This window comes from Chionomys nivalis, chromosome 9, assembly GCF_950005125.1.
Source record: "Chionomys nivalis chromosome 9, mChiNiv1.1, whole genome shotgun sequence".
NCBI classification, from domain to species: Eukaryota; Metazoa; Chordata; class Mammalia; order Rodentia; family Cricetidae; genus Chionomys; species Chionomys nivalis.
The window spans coordinates 80,549,173-80,571,076 of record NC_080094.1 but is presented as its reverse complement, the minus strand read 5'-3'; the positions used below and the strand labels follow the sequence as shown (position 1 = coordinate 80,571,076).

At 53.3% G+C, this 21,904-nt stretch overlaps 2 protein-coding genes across 2 annotated transcripts in view; both read right to left on the bottom strand.

The window, feature by feature from the left end:
- Window positions 1-3,167: 3,167 nt before the first annotated feature.
- Window positions 3,168-4,517, bottom strand: C9H11orf96 (chromosome 9 C11orf96 homolog). The gene has a single exon (XM_057781334.1). The coding sequence runs from the start codon at window positions 4,128-4,130 to the stop codon at window positions 3,759-3,761; it is 372 nt and encodes a 123-aa protein (XP_057637317.1). The 5' UTR covers window positions 4,131-4,517; the 3' UTR covers window positions 3,168-3,758.
- A 16,719-nt stretch (window positions 4,518-21,236) lies between these two features.
- Alkbh3 (alkB homolog 3, alpha-ketoglutarate dependent dioxygenase) overlaps window positions 21,237-21,904 on the bottom strand; it is a 32,402-nt gene continuing 31,734 nt past the window's right edge. The window contains exon 10 of the mRNA XM_057781858.1: window positions 21,237-21,720. Within this exon, the coding sequence (XP_057637841.1) occupies window positions 21,601-21,720 (120 nt within the window). The 3' untranslated portion in view covers window positions 21,237-21,600. The remainder of the gene's footprint in view (window positions 21,721-21,904) is intronic.

Sequence of the window (21,904 nt, the reverse complement as noted above, 5' to 3'; positions counted from 1 at the left end):
AGAGATGCCAACATCCACCTCACCCCCACTCTATCCACCCCACCCCCACTTACAGCGGTGGACTGGAATCAGAAAAGCATGTTAAAATTCCCACTTGGGAAAGAAAATTAACGGGAAAATGGAGGAGTCGCTGGCAGAGCCACAGAACAACCTGACCTGCTTCCTGATCTGAGAAAGAAGTTGCCTGTTTGACCAACTCCATTCTGAGACTCTCCTTTCTCTGTCATCTTCTGGGGCCACAGCACCAGCAAAGAGAATGTTAGAGGACCTGGCCTCCTTGGGAGTCGGTGTTGGTCACTATTTCTTATTCCTTTATTCCTTCTTGAACAATAACATTCAATCAATAAAAACAAAATGGTTCAGCAGGTAAAAGCACTGCCCACAGTCTAAGCTTGATGACCTGAGTCCAATCCCTGAAGATCATATTTGGGACAGGCAGTGGCCAGCATCTGTAATCTCAGTACCTCCTAAGGGGAGGTAAGCAGTGGCCTTGAACTCTTCCCAGGCACCTTGGAGGAGCCCTGCCCCCAAGACTTAGCTCCCTCTTCAGCTGCACCAGGCACCCGCATTCCTGGCCTGCTTCCTCCCGGGCATGGCCACAGTGAAACCTCTGTGTTTCTCTCCTAGCCCCTCTCTGGGTCAATGACTCTCCTGCGCATCTTTTTCCATCATCTCTCAGAACTGCTACTTAGAGACCAAACTAAGAACCTGGGGCAAACAGAATATCAGTTCTGTGCCTATAGGTAGGGACCTTAGCTTGAATAAATGTAGGCTCGATACCCAGTAGGGTTTATTAAAGTGTGATGCAGATCCATGTGCACTGACACTAAAGGCAGACCCATTTTTCCAAAATGCCCGCCTATAAGAGGGTGAGCTTTGCCCTACAGTGAACAAGTATTTCCTGAACAGTCAACATCAAATAGTCCAAAACAAAGTAGAGTGGTGAAGCGTGCCTCTAGTGCCAGTGCTTGGGAAGTGGAGGCCGGAGGAGCAGAAGCTCAAGGCTGTCTTCAGCTGCATTGAGATCTGAAGGCCACTGGGACAAATAAGACCCTCCCCCTTCTTCTTATCACCTCCCCCAAACACACACACACACACACACATATGCACACACACACACACACACACCACCACCACCACTACCATCAAACATATGATCACCCACCATCACCACCACCACCATCATCAAACATATGATCACCCCTCAGGAAGTTCATATGATGAACTCATGGCTTCCCTGCTGCCCTCCCCTCCATGTTCATTGGTGTTTTGCCTGCATGTATGTCTGTGTCAGAGTCTCTTATCCTGGGGTTGCAAACTGTCATGTGGCTCCTGGGAATTGAACTCAGGACCTCTAGAAGAGCAGTCAGTGCTCTTAACCACTGAGCCATCTCTCCAGCCAGTCCCCACTACCTCTTGAGTCTCTTAAACCCAGATAACATTTCAGAAGTGGTTAGCTGGCACTGGTTCCCGCTAGTGGCTGAGCAGAGTGCCAGAGGAATGGGTATGGTTCCTACGATATTCTTCCATGTACATGAGGACCATCCCTGGAGACACTCAAGGAAGGCCTTCAGTGAGGTAGATGGATCTCTCAGACACCTGGAGTAAATGGCTCTTGGGGAGGAAAAGAAGACACAGTTGAAGAACTGAGACAAGAATTAGTGGAGCTGTAACCTCCTGTCCTCAGCCCTGGAGCTCAGGCTAGCCCAGCCTGACAACGGCAGCGACTACTATCAACCACAGTCGCCTCCCAAGAGTGAGACTCTGGCAGCTAAGGGCAAGTCTGTTAGGCTTCCTGCTACAATGGAGCTATTTTGAGTGTCATGGTGTTCTCAGGGGCTGGGATGGGGATAAAAGCCCAGTCACTAGCACCCTGTGTCTGCCCTCCCGTCTCTGAGCCAGTAGGGAGGCATCCTTTCTCACTTGTGTGCATATTTTGTGGTTTGCTTCGTTTCCTCTGCTTTCTGTCTTGCAGATAGTAGGGCTTCACGAGATAATGTGAGAAGGGGCATTTCAGATCCTAAGTGGGCCATGTGCAGGAAGACAGACAGACAGGCAGGCAGGCAGACAGAAAGACCTCCCCAGACAGACAGACAGACCTCCCCAGACAGACAGACCTCCCCACACGCACACATTCTAACCCCACCACTAGGAGGCGCCCGAACACACAGACGTGGCTACCTCTGAGCAGAGTTTCTATTCTCCGATTTTGCAGTCTGGCCCAGGTGAGCCATGGACTAATGAATTCTGCACAGTTGGTCAAGGGCTGGGTATGAGTACCGGCTCTTCTATGCCGAATGTTGTTTGTTACCGCGGTCGTCCCCTGCCACCCGGCAGCACTGCTACATCTCTAGCTGGGAGGATTTCGGGTGTAGAATGTGAGGCGGCGACAGAGGAGCCCTGGGAAGGGAAAGTAGACCCAGAGTCAGAAGAACCTGCATCCCTCGGCTCTCCCTGTGGTTTCTTCCGGGCTGCTGTGTTTGTTTCCTACTCTGTCAACAAAGAAAGACCCAAGCTGATAAAAGGTGAGGATGCGGGGGAATCTCGCCGCCCTGCTGGCTCTCCCTCCATGGTAGCCTGAGGAGCCTAGGAGGAAGAGACCTGATTCACCCAAAGCACAGGTGCACCAAGCACTGAGCTGAGTCAGGGCGGAGTGAGGGGGTGGGAAAGGAGGGGGGGGGGAGATTCGCTCACCCGCGGCACAGTGAACGTGCACCCACACACTCGCTCTCCCTTAGTTCAAATATCCCAGTCCGACTTTCCCATTGTTGGTTCGGATTCGGTCTCCTACTGTCTCCCAGGACTTCCCCTCCACCACCACCACCAAGAAGTCATTGTCAGGAAAGGGCAGAGAGTGCTAGGTGACCTAAACCTCCCTGGGAGGTCAACTGTACAGAGAGCGCTCGCTCTCCATCCTCAGAGCACCAGCCTCGCTTCTCAGGCCATGTGGAAAGCAGACAGGATTGCAGGAGCACCCTCGGCCGGGTGGGGACCCACTTAGGTAGGCAGGTGCACCGAAGACGTAGCCTCACTGTGGAGAAGGAAGTTTTCTAGGTTATCCCCACTTGGCCCTCCCTGCCCCTTCCTCATCCATATTTCCTCCTCCTCTGCCATCCAAACCGGACCCCTAAGGTTCAAGAAGTCCAAAGGCTGGAAAAGTGCACTGTGTAAATATATTGACTTTATTTGTGTCCATTCGGACGCCTCACAGACAACATCCAGGTAAAAAGACCGTTAAATAAAACGCCTTCAGCTATTGCAATGCAAAAATAAATATCAATCCTTCGGCTGCAGCAGCAGGCGCGCTGCGCCCCAAGTCCCCTCTGCCAGCCCAACAATTATAAAAGTGTTCAGCTAGAGTGTCGCGTGAGTGTGAACGGATGTGCGCTGGGGGTGGGGCACAGTGGAGCGGTGTGCAAAATCGGAGTTGCAAACCAAAGGCTTTGCAGCGGCGACCCCAGGGTCGCGGCGAGCCGACTCAGCGCGGGCCACCTCCCGCGCACACTCACAGCAGAGTTCTTACTGGGAAAGAGTTAAAAAATAAACATTTACAAGGGCAAAGAAAGCGACTCCCCTCCCTGGCGTCCCCGAACGGGCTCCGGGGCTCCGGCGTGTCCTCGGCCGGGCAAGAGTCAGAACGAGCGAGGAGTGCAGATCCCCGGTGGTCGGGGGCCGCCTCGGGGTGCGGGTCCCCTCCGGGTGCGCCCGCTGCTCTCTGGCGCGTGTTGGCGGAGCGAGTCCCCAAATCGGCTGCTGCCTCACAGGGCCGAGTCGGAGTCGCTGGAGTCCAGGCTGTTCCTCAGTTTGCAGCTGCCGAGGGGCTCCCTCTGCAGCGACAGGCTCTGCGTGCTGCGGCGCAGGCACTCCAAGCTCTGCAGGAACGACTTCTTGGCCTTCTCCTCCTCCATCGGGGACACCCCCTCCTCCTCCACCTCCTGGATCTCGTCGAAGGTCACCGGCTGCGTCTTGAAGCGGGACTGGCGCGGCCGCCGCAGCCGGCCCTTGCCCTTGGGCAGCTTGGCGGGCCGCACCGGCTGCGGGAACTCATCGGCCAGGCACACGAAGTGCGGCATCACCGCCTGGTAGTTGGAGCAGATGCCCATGAGCTCGCCAGGCTTGGCGGCTGCCATGGCGCCGTCGGTGGCTGCGGGGCCGGGGGGCGGCGGGGCGCCCGGGCTCTCCGGGGGCGGCCGCGGCTCCGGGGTCCCCCGGGAGGCGGCAGCCTGAGGCTCTCCGGGCGGGGGATCCAAATCTGCTGCGGGGTGGCGGCGGGCCTCGTTGGCCCGAGCCGGCCCTGCCGTGGAGGGATGGCGGGCGAGCGGGCCCGTCGGGGGACGCGGGATTGTGCTGCGCTACTCCGCGGCGCTCCTAGAAGCTCCCGGCCGCTGCTGTCGCTGTCGCCGTGTGCCCCGCGGCGGCCCGCCTCGCCGCTTATATAGCCCGCCTCTGCCCACACGACTGCGAGCTCGGATGACAGCGAATGCCATTTAAAGCGTGCGAGCCCCGCGCCCTTCCGCCTGACGTCGCCCTCCCCGCCACTCTGGGAAAGTAACGGCCCCTTTCCCGGCCCCGCCCTCCGGGCCCCGCCAGCCACGCTCCGGAAGGCACGCCCCGCCTGCCGCGGTCCATCCAGCGTGAACACCCCGCTGCTCAGGGACCCTGTTACCCCGACCCACAGAACTGGGCCACCGCTGTCGGTCTTGGGACACCCTCAGACTCAAGTCTAGACTGACCCGAGTGGCTGCGGGGTTTCAGGTCGCTTCCCCGGCCCCCAGTTCCAATCACTCCGGAGGCGCAGACTCTTCTGCCTGGAACCGCGCCAGACGCACTGGCTACAGGGCAGCTGCTGGTATTCGCAGCCAGGACGCCCGGAGCTGAACTCCGAGAAATGGGCAGGCTACTGAAGTCCTGCCAACCCCCACTCCCCAGCCATCTTACAGTATGGGGTGGGTGGGGAGGGGGAGAGAGAGAGAGAGAGAGAAAGAGAGAGAGAGAGAGAGAGAGAGAGAGAGAGAGAGAGAGAGAGAGAGAGAGAGAGAGAGAGAGAGAGAGACGCTCACGCACGAATACAAACACGTATTCCATTCCGGTTCTTCCCTACATGCTTATCTCCTCACTCTCTCCACCCCAAGTCCCTGTGGCACCCCCATTCATGAACCGCAGAGTGGCACTTGGATAGGGAACTAACAACAACAATAATAGCTCCCATCTGGAGCACTCCTTCTATCAGAGCCAGCCAGCGAGCTCCCTGTACATACATTATCTTGTTCATCCTCCTAACAGCCGAGTGGGATAATTAGTATTCCTTCAATTTCACATGAGAAAAGGGAGGCTCGGAAGGGATAATTAACTAGTCCACTAGAAACGGATGGAAACGGGTAGGGTGAACTCCAGAGCATTTTCAAGACAAATCCCACCAGTGAGTGAAACAAGACCTTGGAAAGGTCACAGGGCAGCTCTTGCTCATGCCCCAAGGCCCCAGGAGGTAACTCTGAGCGCCCTGCGGAACCAGGATGCTCATGGCCTCTGGCAATGGAGGGTTATCAGGGTTCGGCCTCCATACGTACCCACTCACCAGGGTCTTTTTTTTTTTTTTTTTTTTTTTTTTTGATTTTTCGAGACAGGGTTTCTCTGTAGCTTTTGGTTCCTGTCCTGGAACTAGCTCTTGTAGACCAGGCTGGCCTCGAACTCACAGAGATCCGCCTGCCTCTGCCTCTTTTGGTTTTTCAAGACAGGGTTTCTCTGTGGCTTTGGAGCCTGTCCTGGAACTAGCTCTTGTAGACCAGGCTGGTCTCGAACTCACAGAGATCTGCCTGCCTCTGCCTCCCGAGTGCTGGGCTTAAAGGCGTGTGCCACCACCGCCCGGCTTCACCAGGGTCTTTTAAGAATTTGTGTGTAGGTGGTGGTGCACTCAGGAGGCAGAGGAGACAGATCTCTGTGAGTTCCAGGCCAGCCTGGTCTACAAGAGCTAGTTCCAGGACAAGCAAAAAGCTACAGTGAAACCCTGTCTCGAAAACAGAGAGAGAGGGGTGGGGAGGGAGGGAGGGAGGAGGGAGGGAGGGAGGGAGGGAGGGAGGGAGGGAGGGAGGGAGGGAGAGAATTTGTGTGGGAGCTCAAGAACTAAATGGGAGCAATGGTGAATGAGAGACTGAGAGGTGAGAGACCAGAGAATCAGGAGTTCAAAGCCAGCCTGAGCTACATGGGTTTGTCAAGAGACGGAGAGAGAAAAAGGAGCCCATAGCTTCCATCATAAAAGTTGCATTCTAGTGGGGGGCATGAAAACACCAAAGAGCAGGTGACTTAATGGAAATGCAGAGAAAGAGGTGTGCGGGGAAGGCTTCTTCAAGTGGGGGGGGGCACTCAGCCAGCACCTGACAATTACAGTAATGCACTGAAGCAAGTCTGGTTGTGCATCAGCTCATGCCAACCACGCCATGTTGTCTTCTCAGCAGCCTTGGGAAACCAGAACCACTACCAGGGTTGCGCATGCATGAGGAAACAAAGGCACAGGAGAACTAAGTGGCTTGCCCCACAGCTGGTCAGCAGCACAGCTGAGATCCAGGCACGTGACTCCCGAGTGCTCACTCTTACCCACTACACTGTGGGGAGGGGTGCCAAGGCGGGAAGAAAGCCTTTGGCGTCAGGATCCTTGGCACAAGGCAGCCCGAGGCAGCCCTCGGTGAGGGCAGCCTGTGAGACTGAGCAGGAGAGGATGAGAAGCGGGGGACAGATCTGAAGGTCTTGAGGCCATGCAGCAGAAGCGGAATTTCATCATGAGGGCATAGTAGGGCATTGAAGGAATTTCCTCTGGTTGATGTTTTTCAACGCTCATTCTGGATATTGTGAGGAGAGAGGCGTGGGAAGGAGAGGGGAACTCACTCAGACAATTGCCACATGACCTCAGACTGAGGCCACTAAAGCCTTGCATGAGGCCTGAGGCCACGGAGATGCAGGAAAATGTTTTGCTTTGTGATTTGTCTGAAGATGGGGTGTGGGGCAGGTCATGGGGATCAAAGCTAACTTCTCAGCATTTGGCTCCAGCAAGCGTTCAAGGGTACCACTAACTATCAGGGGAAGGGGGGTGTCATGGTAGTCTGCCAGCTGTCCATCAAAACTTACTTTCGGCCTGGGTGGGACTTGAAATTATATTATATCAGATCAAAATTATATCGGGTGAAAGAGCAAAATCAGTTTGCATATTCCTTAAACTTGAGGACACTGTTCTTGGCATTGATTTAACAGAAGTTTAGCAATGCTCGAATATCATTAGGGATACCAGGATGGGAAAACTGTCCCAGATGAACCCCCTCAAATTCTAGTACTGGCTTAAACAGCTACTGAGGAGGAAAAAGCTGGGGACCTTTGTTATGATGATCACCAACATCATGTGTGGTAATTTGGAAGTCAGACCGAATGCCTACTGCGCCTATGTAATTCTAGAAAGATGGTTGGGAGGAGTACACACAAAAAAGCCATTTGCATGTGTTGGCTGCTTGTTGCTGCTTTTAGCAAGATATTACAAGAAAGAGATTGGCTGGCTTGCAAGAAGAGACAGGCAGAAATAGAGCCCAGAAAACTGATGTCTGATGTCCTTGGGTTGGAAAAGCCACTTAGACATCCGAAGGGGCAGATCAGACCTTGGCCCACAACCTCTTACAGCCTTCCTGTTGTGCCAAAGATTAAGGCTTCAAATTGCCTCTGGAGCCAAGTTTTGATGAAAGGTGTATTTCAAGTCTGTCATTTCAGATGTCCGGGTTGGGGGGTGACTGTCACTGTAAAATAGTAAGAAGTGATGGGTTGGCCCAGAAAGTCAGTGACTGTCAGGAAAGGATCTGGGTGTGGCTAATGGTCACATGGGACTTTCTAGAACCAGATATACCTGAAGCCAGCTAACGTTCTAAAGGAGTTGGTATCTATGGGAGCCCAGGATGGACTGTCCTGTGTGAACAGGCAACCAACTGCCAGCTTGGTCAGTGGTCAGGGACACAGGGCAACGGGGTCATCTATACAGAGCTTCCTCCAATGGTTCAAGAGGCTTGGCCAGAGCCCTCTAGTTAGCTGCACAGCTAGGTAAATCCCTCAATGTCGTCCATGGCAGTGGTCACTTGGCTGAACGGCCATCTGTAGAATGTGAGCAGCAACATATGCCATGTGCCTCATCTGCCCAAATAGGAATGGGGCGTAGGGGAGGCCTGTGGGGTGGGGGTTCATCAGGACCGAAGGTGTGGGAAAGGCCAGGATAGGCCTACTCTGGGAGCAGGGCCGAGGTGGTCAGTTGGTCAGTAAACGGCTTGCTATCCAAGCGTGAATCTCTGAATTGGATCCACAGAACTCATGTCAAAAAGTGGGACATGGTAGCATATGCTTGCAATCTCAGAACTGGGGGGGTGAGGGGGGGAGGTTGGAGACAGGCAGATGCCTGGGACTCACTGGCCAGTCAGCCCTAGGAGCGTGTCAGGTCAGTGAGAGACCCAAAAGATAAACTAAACCAAAACAAGGTAGATAGCTGCTGAGTCAGACTGCTGATGAGCTCCAGACCAATGAGAGAGACTGAGAGAAAATGTCAGAATCTAAGAGAAGGGTTCTCACCGGATGAGAGTCCAGGGCCTCACCTTCCTCAGGGCAGCCCCTCAGCCACCCTACCTGCCTTGCTTCGCCATGGACCCATCTCCATCTGGGAACTCTTCCTATTTGTTGCCTCATTGCTTCTCTTCCTCCCGGGCCTTCGGCGCTGGTCACTGCCTTTCTCCAGCACCCAGGACGGAGCTGGCACACAAAGGGGCACCTAGGTCTTTTTTGCAATGGACAACCATGCTCTCACCATTTCCTGTGGCTCCTTGCCTCTGCCAAGCCTTCCTTTCTAACAGGAAGCTCTCCTGGCTCCAAGTTCCCAGCCAGGGGCAGCTGCCCTGGACTGTCCCTCTCTACCCCCAGATGGGGATTTCCTGAGCCTGGCACCGGCAGGGCAGTGACAATAGGGAGAGAGGTTTGTGCTTCACAGTAAGCAGCCCAAATTAGCCCCGAGGTCATCCTTCTCGCCTGGGGACTGCTCACATAAGCCTCTAGGAATAACAGAGAGGATGGACAGATGGGGTTTTCCCCTGAAAATGAGAACTGTAGCGTGCCTCAGTGGCAGCTTTTGCCCAGCATTCTTGAGTTACTAAGCTCCAGCTCCCCCTAACCAAACAGCAACAACAGTAAGCAGCCATCTGAGCTCCCACACTGCCCTAACTCATCCACAACTACCTCCGCTCAGGATGGCGCAAGAACTAACTCCACCAAAGGTGGCCTTTCTGCACCTCTCTCTCCCGCAAGAGTCGGCCGCCAAGGGTTACTGTCAGGTCGGGAGGTTGCACAGCTAGAGTCCTGCTCCTGCTCTGCCATGGACTTGTTCTGTCCCTGGAGCTGGTCACGCTGACTCTTGGCTTCTCACCTGGAAAGCCCTAGTAAGTCTGGGGCCAATGGTCTAAGTGTGGGCAGTTCCTCAGAGAGCCCAGCATGGGTTAGCATGAAGGCAACCCCCCTTGGTCCTTATGATGTCATGCTTGAGTCTTTCCAGGCCTGTCTTGGTGGAAGATATGCCAGGGATCTGGGAAACCCCCACTGCACAGGACATCTGGGGCTCCGTGTCTGTATGTCCCTGCCTGACTCACAGCTTGGAAGTCATAAGTCATGGAGAGTTGAAATCAGGTTTCTAGGGTGGAAGTCCTGGTGTTGGACTGTATATCCGGTGCTGCTGCCCATACCCAAAGGAGGGCCCAGGGGGCTCTAGGGACATTAACCCATTATTTAATATTCCCCAGCTAGTCATCCTCCACAGGCAAAAGATCCAATGCCTTCTATTAGTTCATTTTTTTTCTTAATTTTTCAAAAATTTTGTGTTGGTGTATGTGTACTGTGTGTGTTGGGGGTGGGGCTAAAGGCCAACTCAGGTGGTATTCCTCCGGAACCTTCCACCGTGTTTTGAGACAGGGTCTCTTACTGGACCTGGTGCTTTCTTAGGCTGACTGTCCAAAGAGCCCAAGGGATCTTTCTTTCTCCACCTGCCCTGCCCTGGAATTACAAGCATGCCCTGACTTTTTTTTCTATGGATGGTAGGGATCAGCTTCGGGTTCTTGTCTGGCTGAGCTCTCCAGACCATTTTGATACAGGATCTCATGCAGCCTACACTGGCTCAGGAACTTGCTGTAGCCAAGGATAACCTTGAACTCCTGATCCTCCAGCCTCTGTTTCCCAAACACTAGGATTCCAGGCATGTGCCAGCATACCCAGCGAAGCCTTCTGTTCTGTCACAAACATGGTGGTAAGTCTGGGGGTGAGGTCGCCCACTGGAACTGCTCAGGTACTGGATTCCTGCTGCCCACTGGGCTGAGTTTGGAAGGCAGGGAACTCTGGTAGGGGACATTGTCTAATTTTACACACGGCCTTGCTTCGATGCTCTGGGGTGGGTAGTGATTAAAGAGGTACAGGATAGTCATCTTCTTGTCAGGGCTGGGCACACAGAGGGACGCAGCAATGGGCTCAGTTGAGCATTTGCCACGCGCAGACTCTGGTCCGGCGTGGTAAGTTCATCATCTCACCTAATTCACCGTCCAGACTCCTCTGAGGGGTCCTAGCACCTTATCTGACTTACAGATGGAACCATGTGGGGGGGGGGGCTTGGTATTTTTCCAGAGCCTGCAAGTCCTGAAGCAGGAATTCAAAGCCAGGTGGGTGTGCCTGACTCAGGAACATGCCCTTGGTTTGCCCCAGCTCACCCTATCCTACCGTCCTCTGCTGACAGAAACTAACATGAGACCAGAAGTCAGCTGTCTGGCCTGCGACTTTGAATCTGTTCTTTTAAGAACCTATCTCTGAGCTGCAGGGTCCCGCCTGGGAGGTGAGGCAGCTACTAGGTCTGGAATCTTTGGAGGAGGGTACAGGGACAAGGAGAGCCATTTGAAGAAGCAGGAGCTTTTTCTCAGGCCAGAGTGGCCAACAGGCCAGGCCGTGGCTGAGGGAGAAGGCCCCCGTCCACAGAGAGCACATGAAGTAAAATGGCAGTGCACAGACAGCGGCCTCTGCCACCATCTCCTCCACTGTCTCCACCCACACTTTGGCTTTGGGGCAGAGTCAGCTTTAAAAAGCTCTCATCAGCTCTCCATCTATGCTCACTGCTCTGCTTCCAAGGAGGCCCTAGCACGCTGCCCCAGGGTGGTAGAGGGCAGGACGTGAGGGTATCTCAGGAAGCCAAAGCTTCGCAGGCCCTGAAGGACATATGGCAGCTGAAGAAGAGAGCCAGGGTGACAGCTCCTGGGTCCCTCTTCTGGTTTCCCTGGGTTTGGGTGAGTGTCAGGTCCCTCCCAGTGGCTCCCGAACTACCCTGGCATAGACCTACTGTGAGCCATAGCCCTGGTAAGCTGCTATATCGGCCCCACCCCCACTTACCCTTAAGTCTTGCCAGAATGCATCTCAGGGACCTAGGTACACAATGAGAGGTGGTATTTCAGATGGGCTGTCTGGGTCAGTCTATACTTTGGGATTTCTCTAACCCAGTTACTCTGTGTATGTATGTGTGTGCATGTGTGAGTTTGTCTGCCTCTATGTGCTTGTGTGTGTGTGTGCGTGCATGTATTTGTGTATATTTGTGTATATGTACTTGTGCATGTGTTTGTGTCTCTATGTGTATATGTGCTTGTGTATATGCATGTGTTTGTGTGTCTCTACGTGTATAAGTGCTTGTGTGTGTGTTTGTATGTGTGCACATGCATATGTTTGTGTTTATAATGTGAACGGGACATAAGAGGAATGAAAGGGAGCAGACAAGCAACAGACAGGATGTTTTGGATGGCCATGCCTCCCCTGGTCATACCCTCCTCTACCACTGGTGCCCACCCCACCCTGCAGCAGGCCCTTGGCACAAAGCCCATGACTTCAGCATCCCTAACAACTGCTTCTCTTCACTCAGAATTAGCACTTGTCTGGAACAATTGGGAGCATAAAAAGTGCTTCAATAATTTGGCTGGAGGGTTGCCATGACGATACTCAGCAAGCTCCAAGAGGGGGTGTGAGTGTGCCCTGAACAGCCAACAGGCAAAAGAGAGAGGGCAGAAAGACACAGAGGTTCAGAGCAGTGGGGAGGAGCTAGGGAGGCCCCAGGGGAGGCCTCAAGGCAGACCCTCAGTCCCCAGTGGTCCTCTCTAAACAGCCATGAGCTCGCTCTCTAATCTGGGCTGCACTGTCCCTTGAGCAGTGGGACGCCAGCTGCTGACAGGCTGCAGGGCTAGCATGCAGGGCAGGGCCCATCAGGTGGATTCCCCAAGAACACCAGACTGGGGTTGAGAATTGGACATTCTTGGGAATCCTGGGAGTGAGCTCAGAAAATCTCCTAAAAAAGTATGGCTGGGGTCCAGCAATGCTTGTGGGAGAAATGAGAGTTCGTGTCCCTGCTAAGGGCCTCTTCCCACCACAGTTCCCATCTCAGTCCAGTCTCCACCCATCCCACAGGCCTGAGAACCAGTGTCAGGGATGAAGGGCTGCACATTCTTGAGCTTTGCAACATGGTTTCCCCTCTGCCACCTCAGCAAGACAAGGGAAGCTTTGCTATCTTCTGAAATGGAGCCAGAGAAGCCCAGAGAGGAGAGGAGAGTAGACCAAGGCCATACAACGTGCAGCAGGCAGGGTGGAGTGAGGATGGAGCCCAGCCCTGAATTTTACCCCAAACCCCACTGCTCCCTAGGAGCACAGGCTCCACCACCCCATCAGTACAGATGGGGAACTCAAGCCCTGGGACATGCCTCAGCTTCCTAGGGCGTTTCTCAGCCACTGTTTTACCGTGAGCCAAAAATATGTATTCAATAAAGCAAGCCCTGATGGCATTTTTGTCTCCGGATGAAGTACTCAGGAGGCTGGGGCAGAAGGATCACTCCTGTCCATGAGGCCGGGAAAAGAAGGGAAACACGGCGAGATCCTACTGAGAGGAGCAAGGAGGGACATGGGAGGGAAGCAGTAGCCTTGCTTTGGAAGTCCCTTGGCTGTCAGCAAACTAAGCAGAGCGGAGCTGGAGCCAGGACCACAGAGGCAGACTATCAGAGAAGCTCTCCCAGGCATGAATCAAGCTCCTATTGTCCACAACAGCCTTAAAAACGACCTCCACTGTCCACACAGCGGGGCTTTGTAGGTCCCCTGGGCCCTCAAAAAGCTGATGTAAGACTATGGCTATGTATATATCTGGAGCCCAGGAAGGGACGGCCTTCCGAGGTGTGGAGAGGGCACACCTGCCCCAGCAGTGTCTAGATGACAGAGGCGACCTCGGCACAGCTACTTCCAGCATGGAGAAGGAGGCACAGAGGCCTGGTAGACACCAGCGAGCAGGACTCATGTGACCTTGGTACTGGGTCACAGCACGGGGCTGAGCAGCAGCAGTTAAAGCGGGCCTCCCCGCATGTCCTGATTCTAGTGCTCGCTAGAAGGTTATCCTCGCTACCCTGCGATTGCGAAGCCTCATGCCTGTTTAATCTCTGTTGGGGGGGCATTTATGGGGATCAAATTAGGTAATTTATAAGAACATGCTGTGGAGAAACCTGGGCCCTTATCAAAGGTGCCCATCTTAATGGAGCCCACAAACTTGGGTTGGAAGGATACCCTGCTGTGTGGTGTATGAGGCTGACCTAGAGGAGACACTTGGCCAGCCTTGCACTCAGCTGCTGACACATCCCGGGGACCCAGAGCTCCCCACCCCCACATGTGTTCTGCTCAGGCTATGGGCACCAGAAGCATCTGCTATGGCCAGGTCTCTGAGCTTTCAGGATGCAGGAGGTGTTGGGGGGCGGGACCATTCTTAGAACACCCAACTGGAGCAGGGGCGTATTCCTCTCTTATTCTCCATGCGGGAGCAGCTGCCATTGCTCTGGCCAGTCCTTTGGAAGGAAGAGGAATGAGGTTTTCCTGAGTGTTGATCTCAGGCCTGACGCCAGTGCAGAACAGCGTGTGCCTGCCATGTCCCCAGAAATCTATCCTCCCAGGTGAGGAATATTACCCAAGCTTTTAAAACAGAATCAGTGTTGGAGGAAACTTCCAGAGACTACACAGCCAGGCAGAGGTAGGGCTGGGGTTTGAATCCGGGCCTGTAAGATCCAAAGGTCTATGGTGATAACAGGGCATGCCCAGGGAGGGTGTGTGTGGAAGGTGAGGGAGAAAAAGGAGCTGGCTGGGCTTCAGGGAGGTTTTCGAAACTCACCTGTCAATCAACTGACATTGACTTTCTCATAGCAAGAATGAGAGTTCACGGGTACAGTCTACAAGTCTCAAGAGTGGAGAATGGTGCACAGACAACACCCGCGCCCACTCCTGCTCTCCCACGGCTATGGGAGAGGGCACAGGGCTCACTCATGCTCAACACTGCAGACAGCCACCCGGTGGACAGCCCCGGGGACATCAGACAACAAATTCAGGTGGGAGAGTAGACTCTTGGGGGAGTGCAGCAGCAGCTGCTCCATCTGGGGAAACTGAGGCCCGAGATAAGCAGAGCACTTATCAGGAGCCAGGGATAGGAGTTCACATGTCCTGATTTCTCAGTGTTCTGTAGACACTATCTGCTCTGCTAACTACAGCACTGCACTGTTCCCGGTCTAAATGGGGATGAATCCAGTCCTGGACTGGGCTAAGGACATGGTGGGAGACAGCTCTGGCTGCTGTGACACAGTGTTCTCCAGCATCTTCCTATCAGGACTGTTCCTTCCCAGTCTCTGCCAGTTTTTTCTCCTCCTTGTGGGCGCGCTCGGGTTTAATCCTCTCTTCACTTTCCCTCTACTGATGTCCATGATGTACCTTCCCCCTCCCGTGGCCACCGCAATGTCCTTTCAACAGACCCTAGCGAGGCCTGTCCTAAACTAGCGTACACAGCAGCTGTCCTGTGAAGGTGAACCCTTCCCAGAGCCCCACAAGCTCCGCCCACCCTGCCCCAGTTATGGGGCGGGGCATCCTTTCCTCCACACCACTCACTGGTTCACAGAAGCAAGAGCAGCAGGCAACAGACAGTCATTGTTTCTCTCGGTTCCTGCCACCAGCCTGGCTCACAGCTAGAGAGGCTGCGATGTCCGGGGGGGGGGGGGGGGGGGGGGGGGCCGAGACTGGATCCCAGGCTGCTGGTAGCCTTCCTCCCAGGTTCTCTGATGACAGAGGACAGTTTTGGGGGCAGGGACTGACTCCTACTTTACACTGTAATGAGGAAAGATCCCTCATTCCCAGCAGGCAAGAAGATTTGAGAAGCACCATCCATCCCTCTCCGGACCTCACTTTATTGGAATTCTACCTGCTGGTAGAGTTTGGGAGAGGCAATCTGTGGGATGCCGGGAACCCACCCTCTCTGTCCGCCTCTCCACTTGCGACCACAGAGAGTATGGAGCATTCTAAGAAGCAACTGCAGATATGCTGAAAGGCTTGGTCGCAGGGAGGATGCACAGTGCCGATACCAGGGAGAAGGGCGCTGCTAGATTTCCTCAGCTGTAAAGGGATGATAAACCAGCACTGGGGTCTGGGAGAGCACTCAGTGCTGGAGAGACAGAGGCGTGCCCGTCCAGCTTTCACACGCATGTGTACACATGTGTGTCCACATGAGCACACACACACAACAGTACCTCGCGGCTGCTGTGAGGATGAGTAAGTCAAGGGTTAACACGTGTAAAGCACGTGGCCCACGTGAACACACACACAGACACTCGCACCTCACCTATGTAAGTGACATTAACACACGTAAAGCACTTCACAGGTGCCTGGTGTTCCAGACTCTGTGAAAACTGCCACCTGTTATGATGTCTGAATTGAGGTCTCAATGAGCAGCATGTGGGCTGTTTGCTGTGCCACCATCCTGCTTCCCAGAGCCCAGACCCACAATCTCCAATCAGAAGTGACCAAGAGTAGAGATAGCACCAATTCCTCGGGATCTCTGCTACCGCATGGGAACTGCATACATGTACACTGTCACCCCATACCGTGCGGCCACTCACCAATGCTGGGAACGAGAACTAACGTCTCACAACCAAGGGGCAAGGCTAAGTTCACTGTGAAGCACACAGATGTGCAGAAAAAAACACTGTGACAGTGGGCTCACCATCTCTAGCTTATGAAGTTATAAAGTGATTTTCTTTTCTCTTTTTCTTACAAAGAGCACATACTTCTTTTGAGGTAAGGGGGGAACTAATTTTGCAAAAGAAAATACAAGCTACCTCGGTTTGTTTTCATTTTTACTGGAAGAGATTGTGTCTCCCTTTTATCTGTGCACCACCGCATCTGACAGTCTCAGGACATAAAGGCCCGATTGTGAACGAAACCCTTGCCTGACATTGTTGCAACTACCAGGCAGGCCAAGGCATTCAGTATAGGGTGTACAAAAGGCCAGGCAGCAAGGAAAACAATACAGGGACGGGGGTACATTAATCAATGGGTGACCTGCTTGCAGGACCGGCAGATGTCAAAGAGTGACCTTAATGGGAGAAGGCAGTGGACTCCTGGGCTCCAGCCACAGGTGTGCACTAGACCAATTACCTGGGGAGCATGTGGCAGGGCGGCCAAGGGCCAGCTGAGCATCAGCGCCGGGCCACTTTGGCACCTGAGAACCAAACCCTTGAGGGTTTAAGTGCAGTCAGATTTTAATATGATTAGTCCCACAATTTTCATTCTGGCCATTCTCTGGAAAACCTCCCCACCCCCACCCTTGAGGACTCCAACAGCAGCACATGCAGGCTCAGGAGACACCAGGGGAAGAGCACGGTGAGAGGGTTAGGAGGGCATGTGAAATGTACTTAAGAGAATTGCATTACAAACATGTATGTAGCATGTAGCAAGTCTGATGTCAAGCCTTTCAAGACTCTAAGAGGAGGCTGAGGAGCCGAGGAGACTGAGACGTGAAGGTTAATTAGTTAGCTGCTCCTAGGAAGCTCTGGAAGGGCTGAGCGGAGACACAAACTCAGGTCGGAGTGACTCTCTCTACCTCACTCCCCACAAGAGCTCTGCAGTGGTTCTATCTATCAAGGGGTGGATGTTGGAGTGGGGCTGAGGCTATCAAGATGCTCTCTAATTCTGCCCTTGCAGTCAGCACTGTGGCTGTGAGGCATCCTACCCTGCGAGGTGAGATGGAGCCACCTGGTTGGTGCAGTGTGCGCACACCATCAGCACCAATCCTTGCAGGGCTGCGTCTTAGGCGCAGTGCCCCATGGGGCTGCTGCGTGTTCCTTCACTAGATTACTGGGAGTGGCGGATGAAACCTGCTACATCCCGTGCTGCCTCATTCCCTGGATGACTTTGGAGATGGTGTGCTTTATACACCAGTCTTCTAGTCTATTCAGTGGAGACAGTAGTCTCTAAGCTATACTAGCATGACTGGTGCCACGAGGGGACTGCATATGCAAGAGCTCAAAGCACTTCCCAGAAGCCTCAGGGGCTTGGAGTTTCTCTTTCCCTCCCCCTGACAATGAGGGAAGGCTGAAGGCTAAGTTTCTGGGGGGAAAAAAACTGAAGCCCAAGAGGCAGCACCCCAGGAGGCTCCTAAGGGAGCCAGCCCCTGGCCTCTGCTGTGAGGCTCTGCTCCTTTCCAGTCTTGCCCGGGTGGTCCTGCAGTAGAAGCATCCCTGGGTCCAGTTTAGGGAGCACGAGGATACTCTTCACAAACCATCCCATACACGCTCCTCAGGCAGGGAGGATACAACCTTCTTCTCAGATTGGCTCCAGCAGGGGCTTTTCTTCCGGCGCGAGTGTGGCGCTGGTGGTGAGGCTGGCACCGGAAGAAGCCCGGCAAAGGTGGAGCGCCTCCCCGCGCAGCCACTCGGAAGGGCGAGGTATTGCGTACTTCAATTGGGGACCCTAGCGGGCGGTGAGCTCGTCACCGCACACCCACAGCCTTCCTGCGGTGGGAGGCTAATTGCAGCACCGGTCACGCGGCCCTTCAGCACTCGCGTGGCCCACCGCTGCCTCCTGCCTGCGTCCAGAATCTTCACAGTATGCAAGACACAGAAGGCAAGGACCAGTGACCCCCTCAGGAGCTCGGAAATCACCTGACTCTGCCAGTGCACAGCATGCTACGGCCCCTGTGCCTCACTTTCCCAGGGCCTTTACAACAAATGAACAACTCATGGGATTGCTTTTAGTCAAGCCTAATGGAATGTGCCAGCAGCATACACTCTGAGCCCCCTTCCCCTTTCAGACTACAGGATTTGTCTACAGAGTCAAACCAATGGGTTGGACTGAGGACTAAGACTCTGCTTCAACAGTGGCAAATTCATACTCCTAGAGTCTGACTTCTGCTGTGCTGGCTACAAGTGCTGCTTGCCACACCTGCTTCCTTGTTGGGTTCCCTCAAACCGCCCAACCCCCAAATTATTCACCAACACCGGGTTCTGATCACTGGCAGGGAAATGCTTTTGTAACAGTTCAGGTGTGGGACTGCTAACCCAGCTGGGGGCAGCACCATTATTAGCATTCTGCCCTGATAAACATCAGCATCATTTGCCTACCAGATCCAGGGCTCTTATCTAAGAATGGATTTCAGCGGCTCAAATCTGTTGGATGAAGTGTGTGTGTGTGTGTGTGTGTGTGTGTGTGTAAAGGGCAGTTGTGAACTAGTCCCTTGGTGGGAGCTTGTGGGTGGAATCACGTATAAGGATTTAAACAAACAGAATACATCACTATGGAAACAACAGGTTTTTTCAAAAGGACCGTTAAAAAATAAAGTAATCAAGACTTCAGATTCAACACTCCAAGTGTTTATGACCAGAAAAGGCAAAGTGGGTCTTAGATACTCTGCAGCCAAGAAAAAGCTGCCAGAACTCAAGGAAGAAATATTCCCAGCAAAGCAGGAACCCATCATCTGTCAGGCTTCCCCATGAAGCCTCAGAGGGGAGCAATCCCTGCAAGCTTACTTAACTCTTTCAGGGTTGCTGACAGGGCTCAGCAGCTTGGGCTCTTTACTGATGGGACACAGACGGACTTTCCATGCAGCAGAGCAGAGTCAAGGCACTGGAGGTAGCAGAAAGGAGTCTACAGGGCTTTTATGGATGAACTGTGACCCACATTCGCTAGAGGCCATCAGCTGAGCTAGTGAACCTGGACCGAAGCGAAGGTCGTTTCTGCACTGAGTGTCACTGTTCCCCTTCTGGGCTGAAGCCCAGTGTACCCGCCGCCTGATGACTGCGGAAGCGATGCTCTTGTGATGCCTCACACTTAGTTTGGACATCATCGGGGCTCCCACGTGTACTGAGACGACAGGAGAAACAGCAGGAAAACTCACCCATCTGTGGAACTCCTGAGGCATATCTGCTTGGATATGGCTAGGAACCACTTGCTAGGGATGTTGCCCACGGCTGTTTCTAAATTCACCGCACCCAGCCCCCGCCAAAATGAGTTTCCCCAGCTTGACACTGAGTTCAGTGGGCCACAGCTTCCAACAAGATGCTCATGTGGCTAAGAAGACATGATGCAGGCATCTGCCCTGATGCACAAGAATCCAGAGAGCACAGGCGGCCTGCAGCTGGCCATGGCCAGCTCTGTGGGTCGAGGGCTCAGAGATTCCACCTCAGGTCGGCACGGGTGAGAAAGGGGACATGGACTTTGGAATCAGCCTTTAAACTTGTTTCTATCAGCACAAGTCCTACTAAAACACTTCTCAGGGACTCCGCTTCTTGTCCCCACAGCAGAATCGGTATGGGAAAGATGAGGTGATGAGTAGAAACTCAGGACAGGACAGGGCCTGCAGGCAACCGAAGCTCAGAGGGCAACGAAGACAGAGCCTGCCCTGCATGCTCACCTGCACACTGGCTCTGTTCGTGTGCAGGATCAGCAAGAGGCTGCTGCAGCTCTGAACATCACCATTCCTAGCTACACCCAAACTCTCTAGTTCTGCTTGGCACTGCAGACAGCACAGGGTCCTACTGGTGAGAAATAGCTGGCACTGAGAGCACATGAGGTCTACAGGAAGGGCAAGCAGCTGTGACTTCTGCTCTTGGCCTGTGAAGCCCAGGTGGAGGCCCAGGCTGTGCGGTCTGACAGCGCTGTGTTGAGTGCAGAGTCATGTAACCCTGAAGCTGGAAGAGATAAGGCCCTGCGATGAGAGGGGATGCTGGAAGACCTGAAGCCACCAGCCAGTCTTTTTATTTATAAGGAAGAGAGGAGGGATTTCCAGCTTCAGTTATCAAATTCCTAAGCCTAGCTGACCACACTAGGTTTTCTTGGCTTTAACTAGAGAACAGCTGGGAATTAGAGGGCTTATGCTCATGGTGAGTCATCCTTTCTTCCTAGGAAGGCTTAGTATGATGCTGAAACTCTAACACAGCCTTTAGAAGTTCTTATAGAAGGAACTATAGATATTTAAAAAAAAAAAGACTTTGATACAAGGAAGCAGGGAGCTGTGGGAGCACAGCGTCTCGTCAGGCTGCTTTCATCTGAGCCCCGAGTGAGTCTGCCCAGCCTCTGGCTCCCGTCCATGTCACGGGATCATCCATGGAATGGAAACAGGATAAAAACCCAGAGTAAATTTCCCTCCCAGGACAGGAGAGAAATTCTATCTAGCCCGCGTCCTACTTTCATCCACGGATGCGCGCTCCTCCTCTGGGTTTGAGTTAATAGGGTACACTGCTTCTGAGCCAAGGCCAAGGAGTCATGTGTTTTTATGATGCAACAAGGGCAGCTACCCCATTCTGTTTTGGAAACCTTGGTGACATCACAGGTTAACCCCTGAACTTGGGCACCCAGTAAAAGGGAACACTGAGTCAGAAGAGCCTTAGTCACAGGCTTCGGAAAGCTATGGTAGAAAGACCATGAGGTCACCCAGGCTATTCCCTGCAGGGTTGATCTGATTCTATCTGGTTTGGGTTTAAATGACTCCAGGGAAAGGGAATCTATTGGAACAGCTGTTATCAACTGGACATTTGCTGTTCTTCAACCAAAATTTCAGCCTGGTTTCCTGACATCCAGTTATTTGTCACTTCCAGGAGACAGCGTTGTCTTTCCAAGTAGGCCTGCCTGGAGTGTAGACAGGAGCATGCTGCCTCCTTTCTTCAGAGGCCTGTAGCCTGAGTGTGCTCCGGGAAGACTGGCAGCTGGGAGATCCAGCTGAATAAACAGGGTTCCTGAACATGCAGGTTTCTATTACAATAACACAGGAGTCAAGGAAGACTTCAACACAGCCCCAAAAAGCCATCTCTGTTTGGGTTTCAGCAGCTGTCTGCCTGTGGAAGGCTCCAGAGTCGCTGACATGTATTTACAGTCTCCATTTGCTAACGTCATAAGGAACAAATATGTTCAGAGTTTTCCCAGAGGCACAAGGCCATTTGTATTTCTTCAAATTAAAGGGGGAAGGGCAGCAGGAAAGGGAATGATGGACCAAATCATCTGTGAGCACAGTTATAGCAGTGTTTAATTTGCCTAATGGTAGCCCTTGATTTAGAGATTTGTCTCAGAGTAACCGTTTCCCTTGTAGACATGCTGGCAACATGGCTCCCATCCAGAGGAGGAGGACCTGGGAAGCAAACTCCACAATTTCCAAACAGCTACATCACCAGAGTGCATGGAGAAGCTTCTCAAAGTGCTTCCAGGAGCGGAGAAGGGGCTGTTAGGTGCACGGCCCCCACCTCAGTGGCAACCTTGCGGACATGTCCCATCACCAGGTGCTCCTCTAGGGTCTGGATAAATGGTCCGGAAGGTTAGGTTTACTCGCGGTTCTCTGGAGTGGTATTCTTTGGGCACGCGGTGCTAAATGGAAATATTAATAGTTGTCCGGAATAAATACATGTGCATTTTTTTAGTCCAACATGATTTACAACTTATTTATGAAGATATGGAAATAGCTCCATTTTATCCCTGTCTAAACGAGCAGGTGTTTTACAGTCCCGTGGGAAAAGGTCTCCTCCTCTGAAACAAAATTCCCTGATCCCTG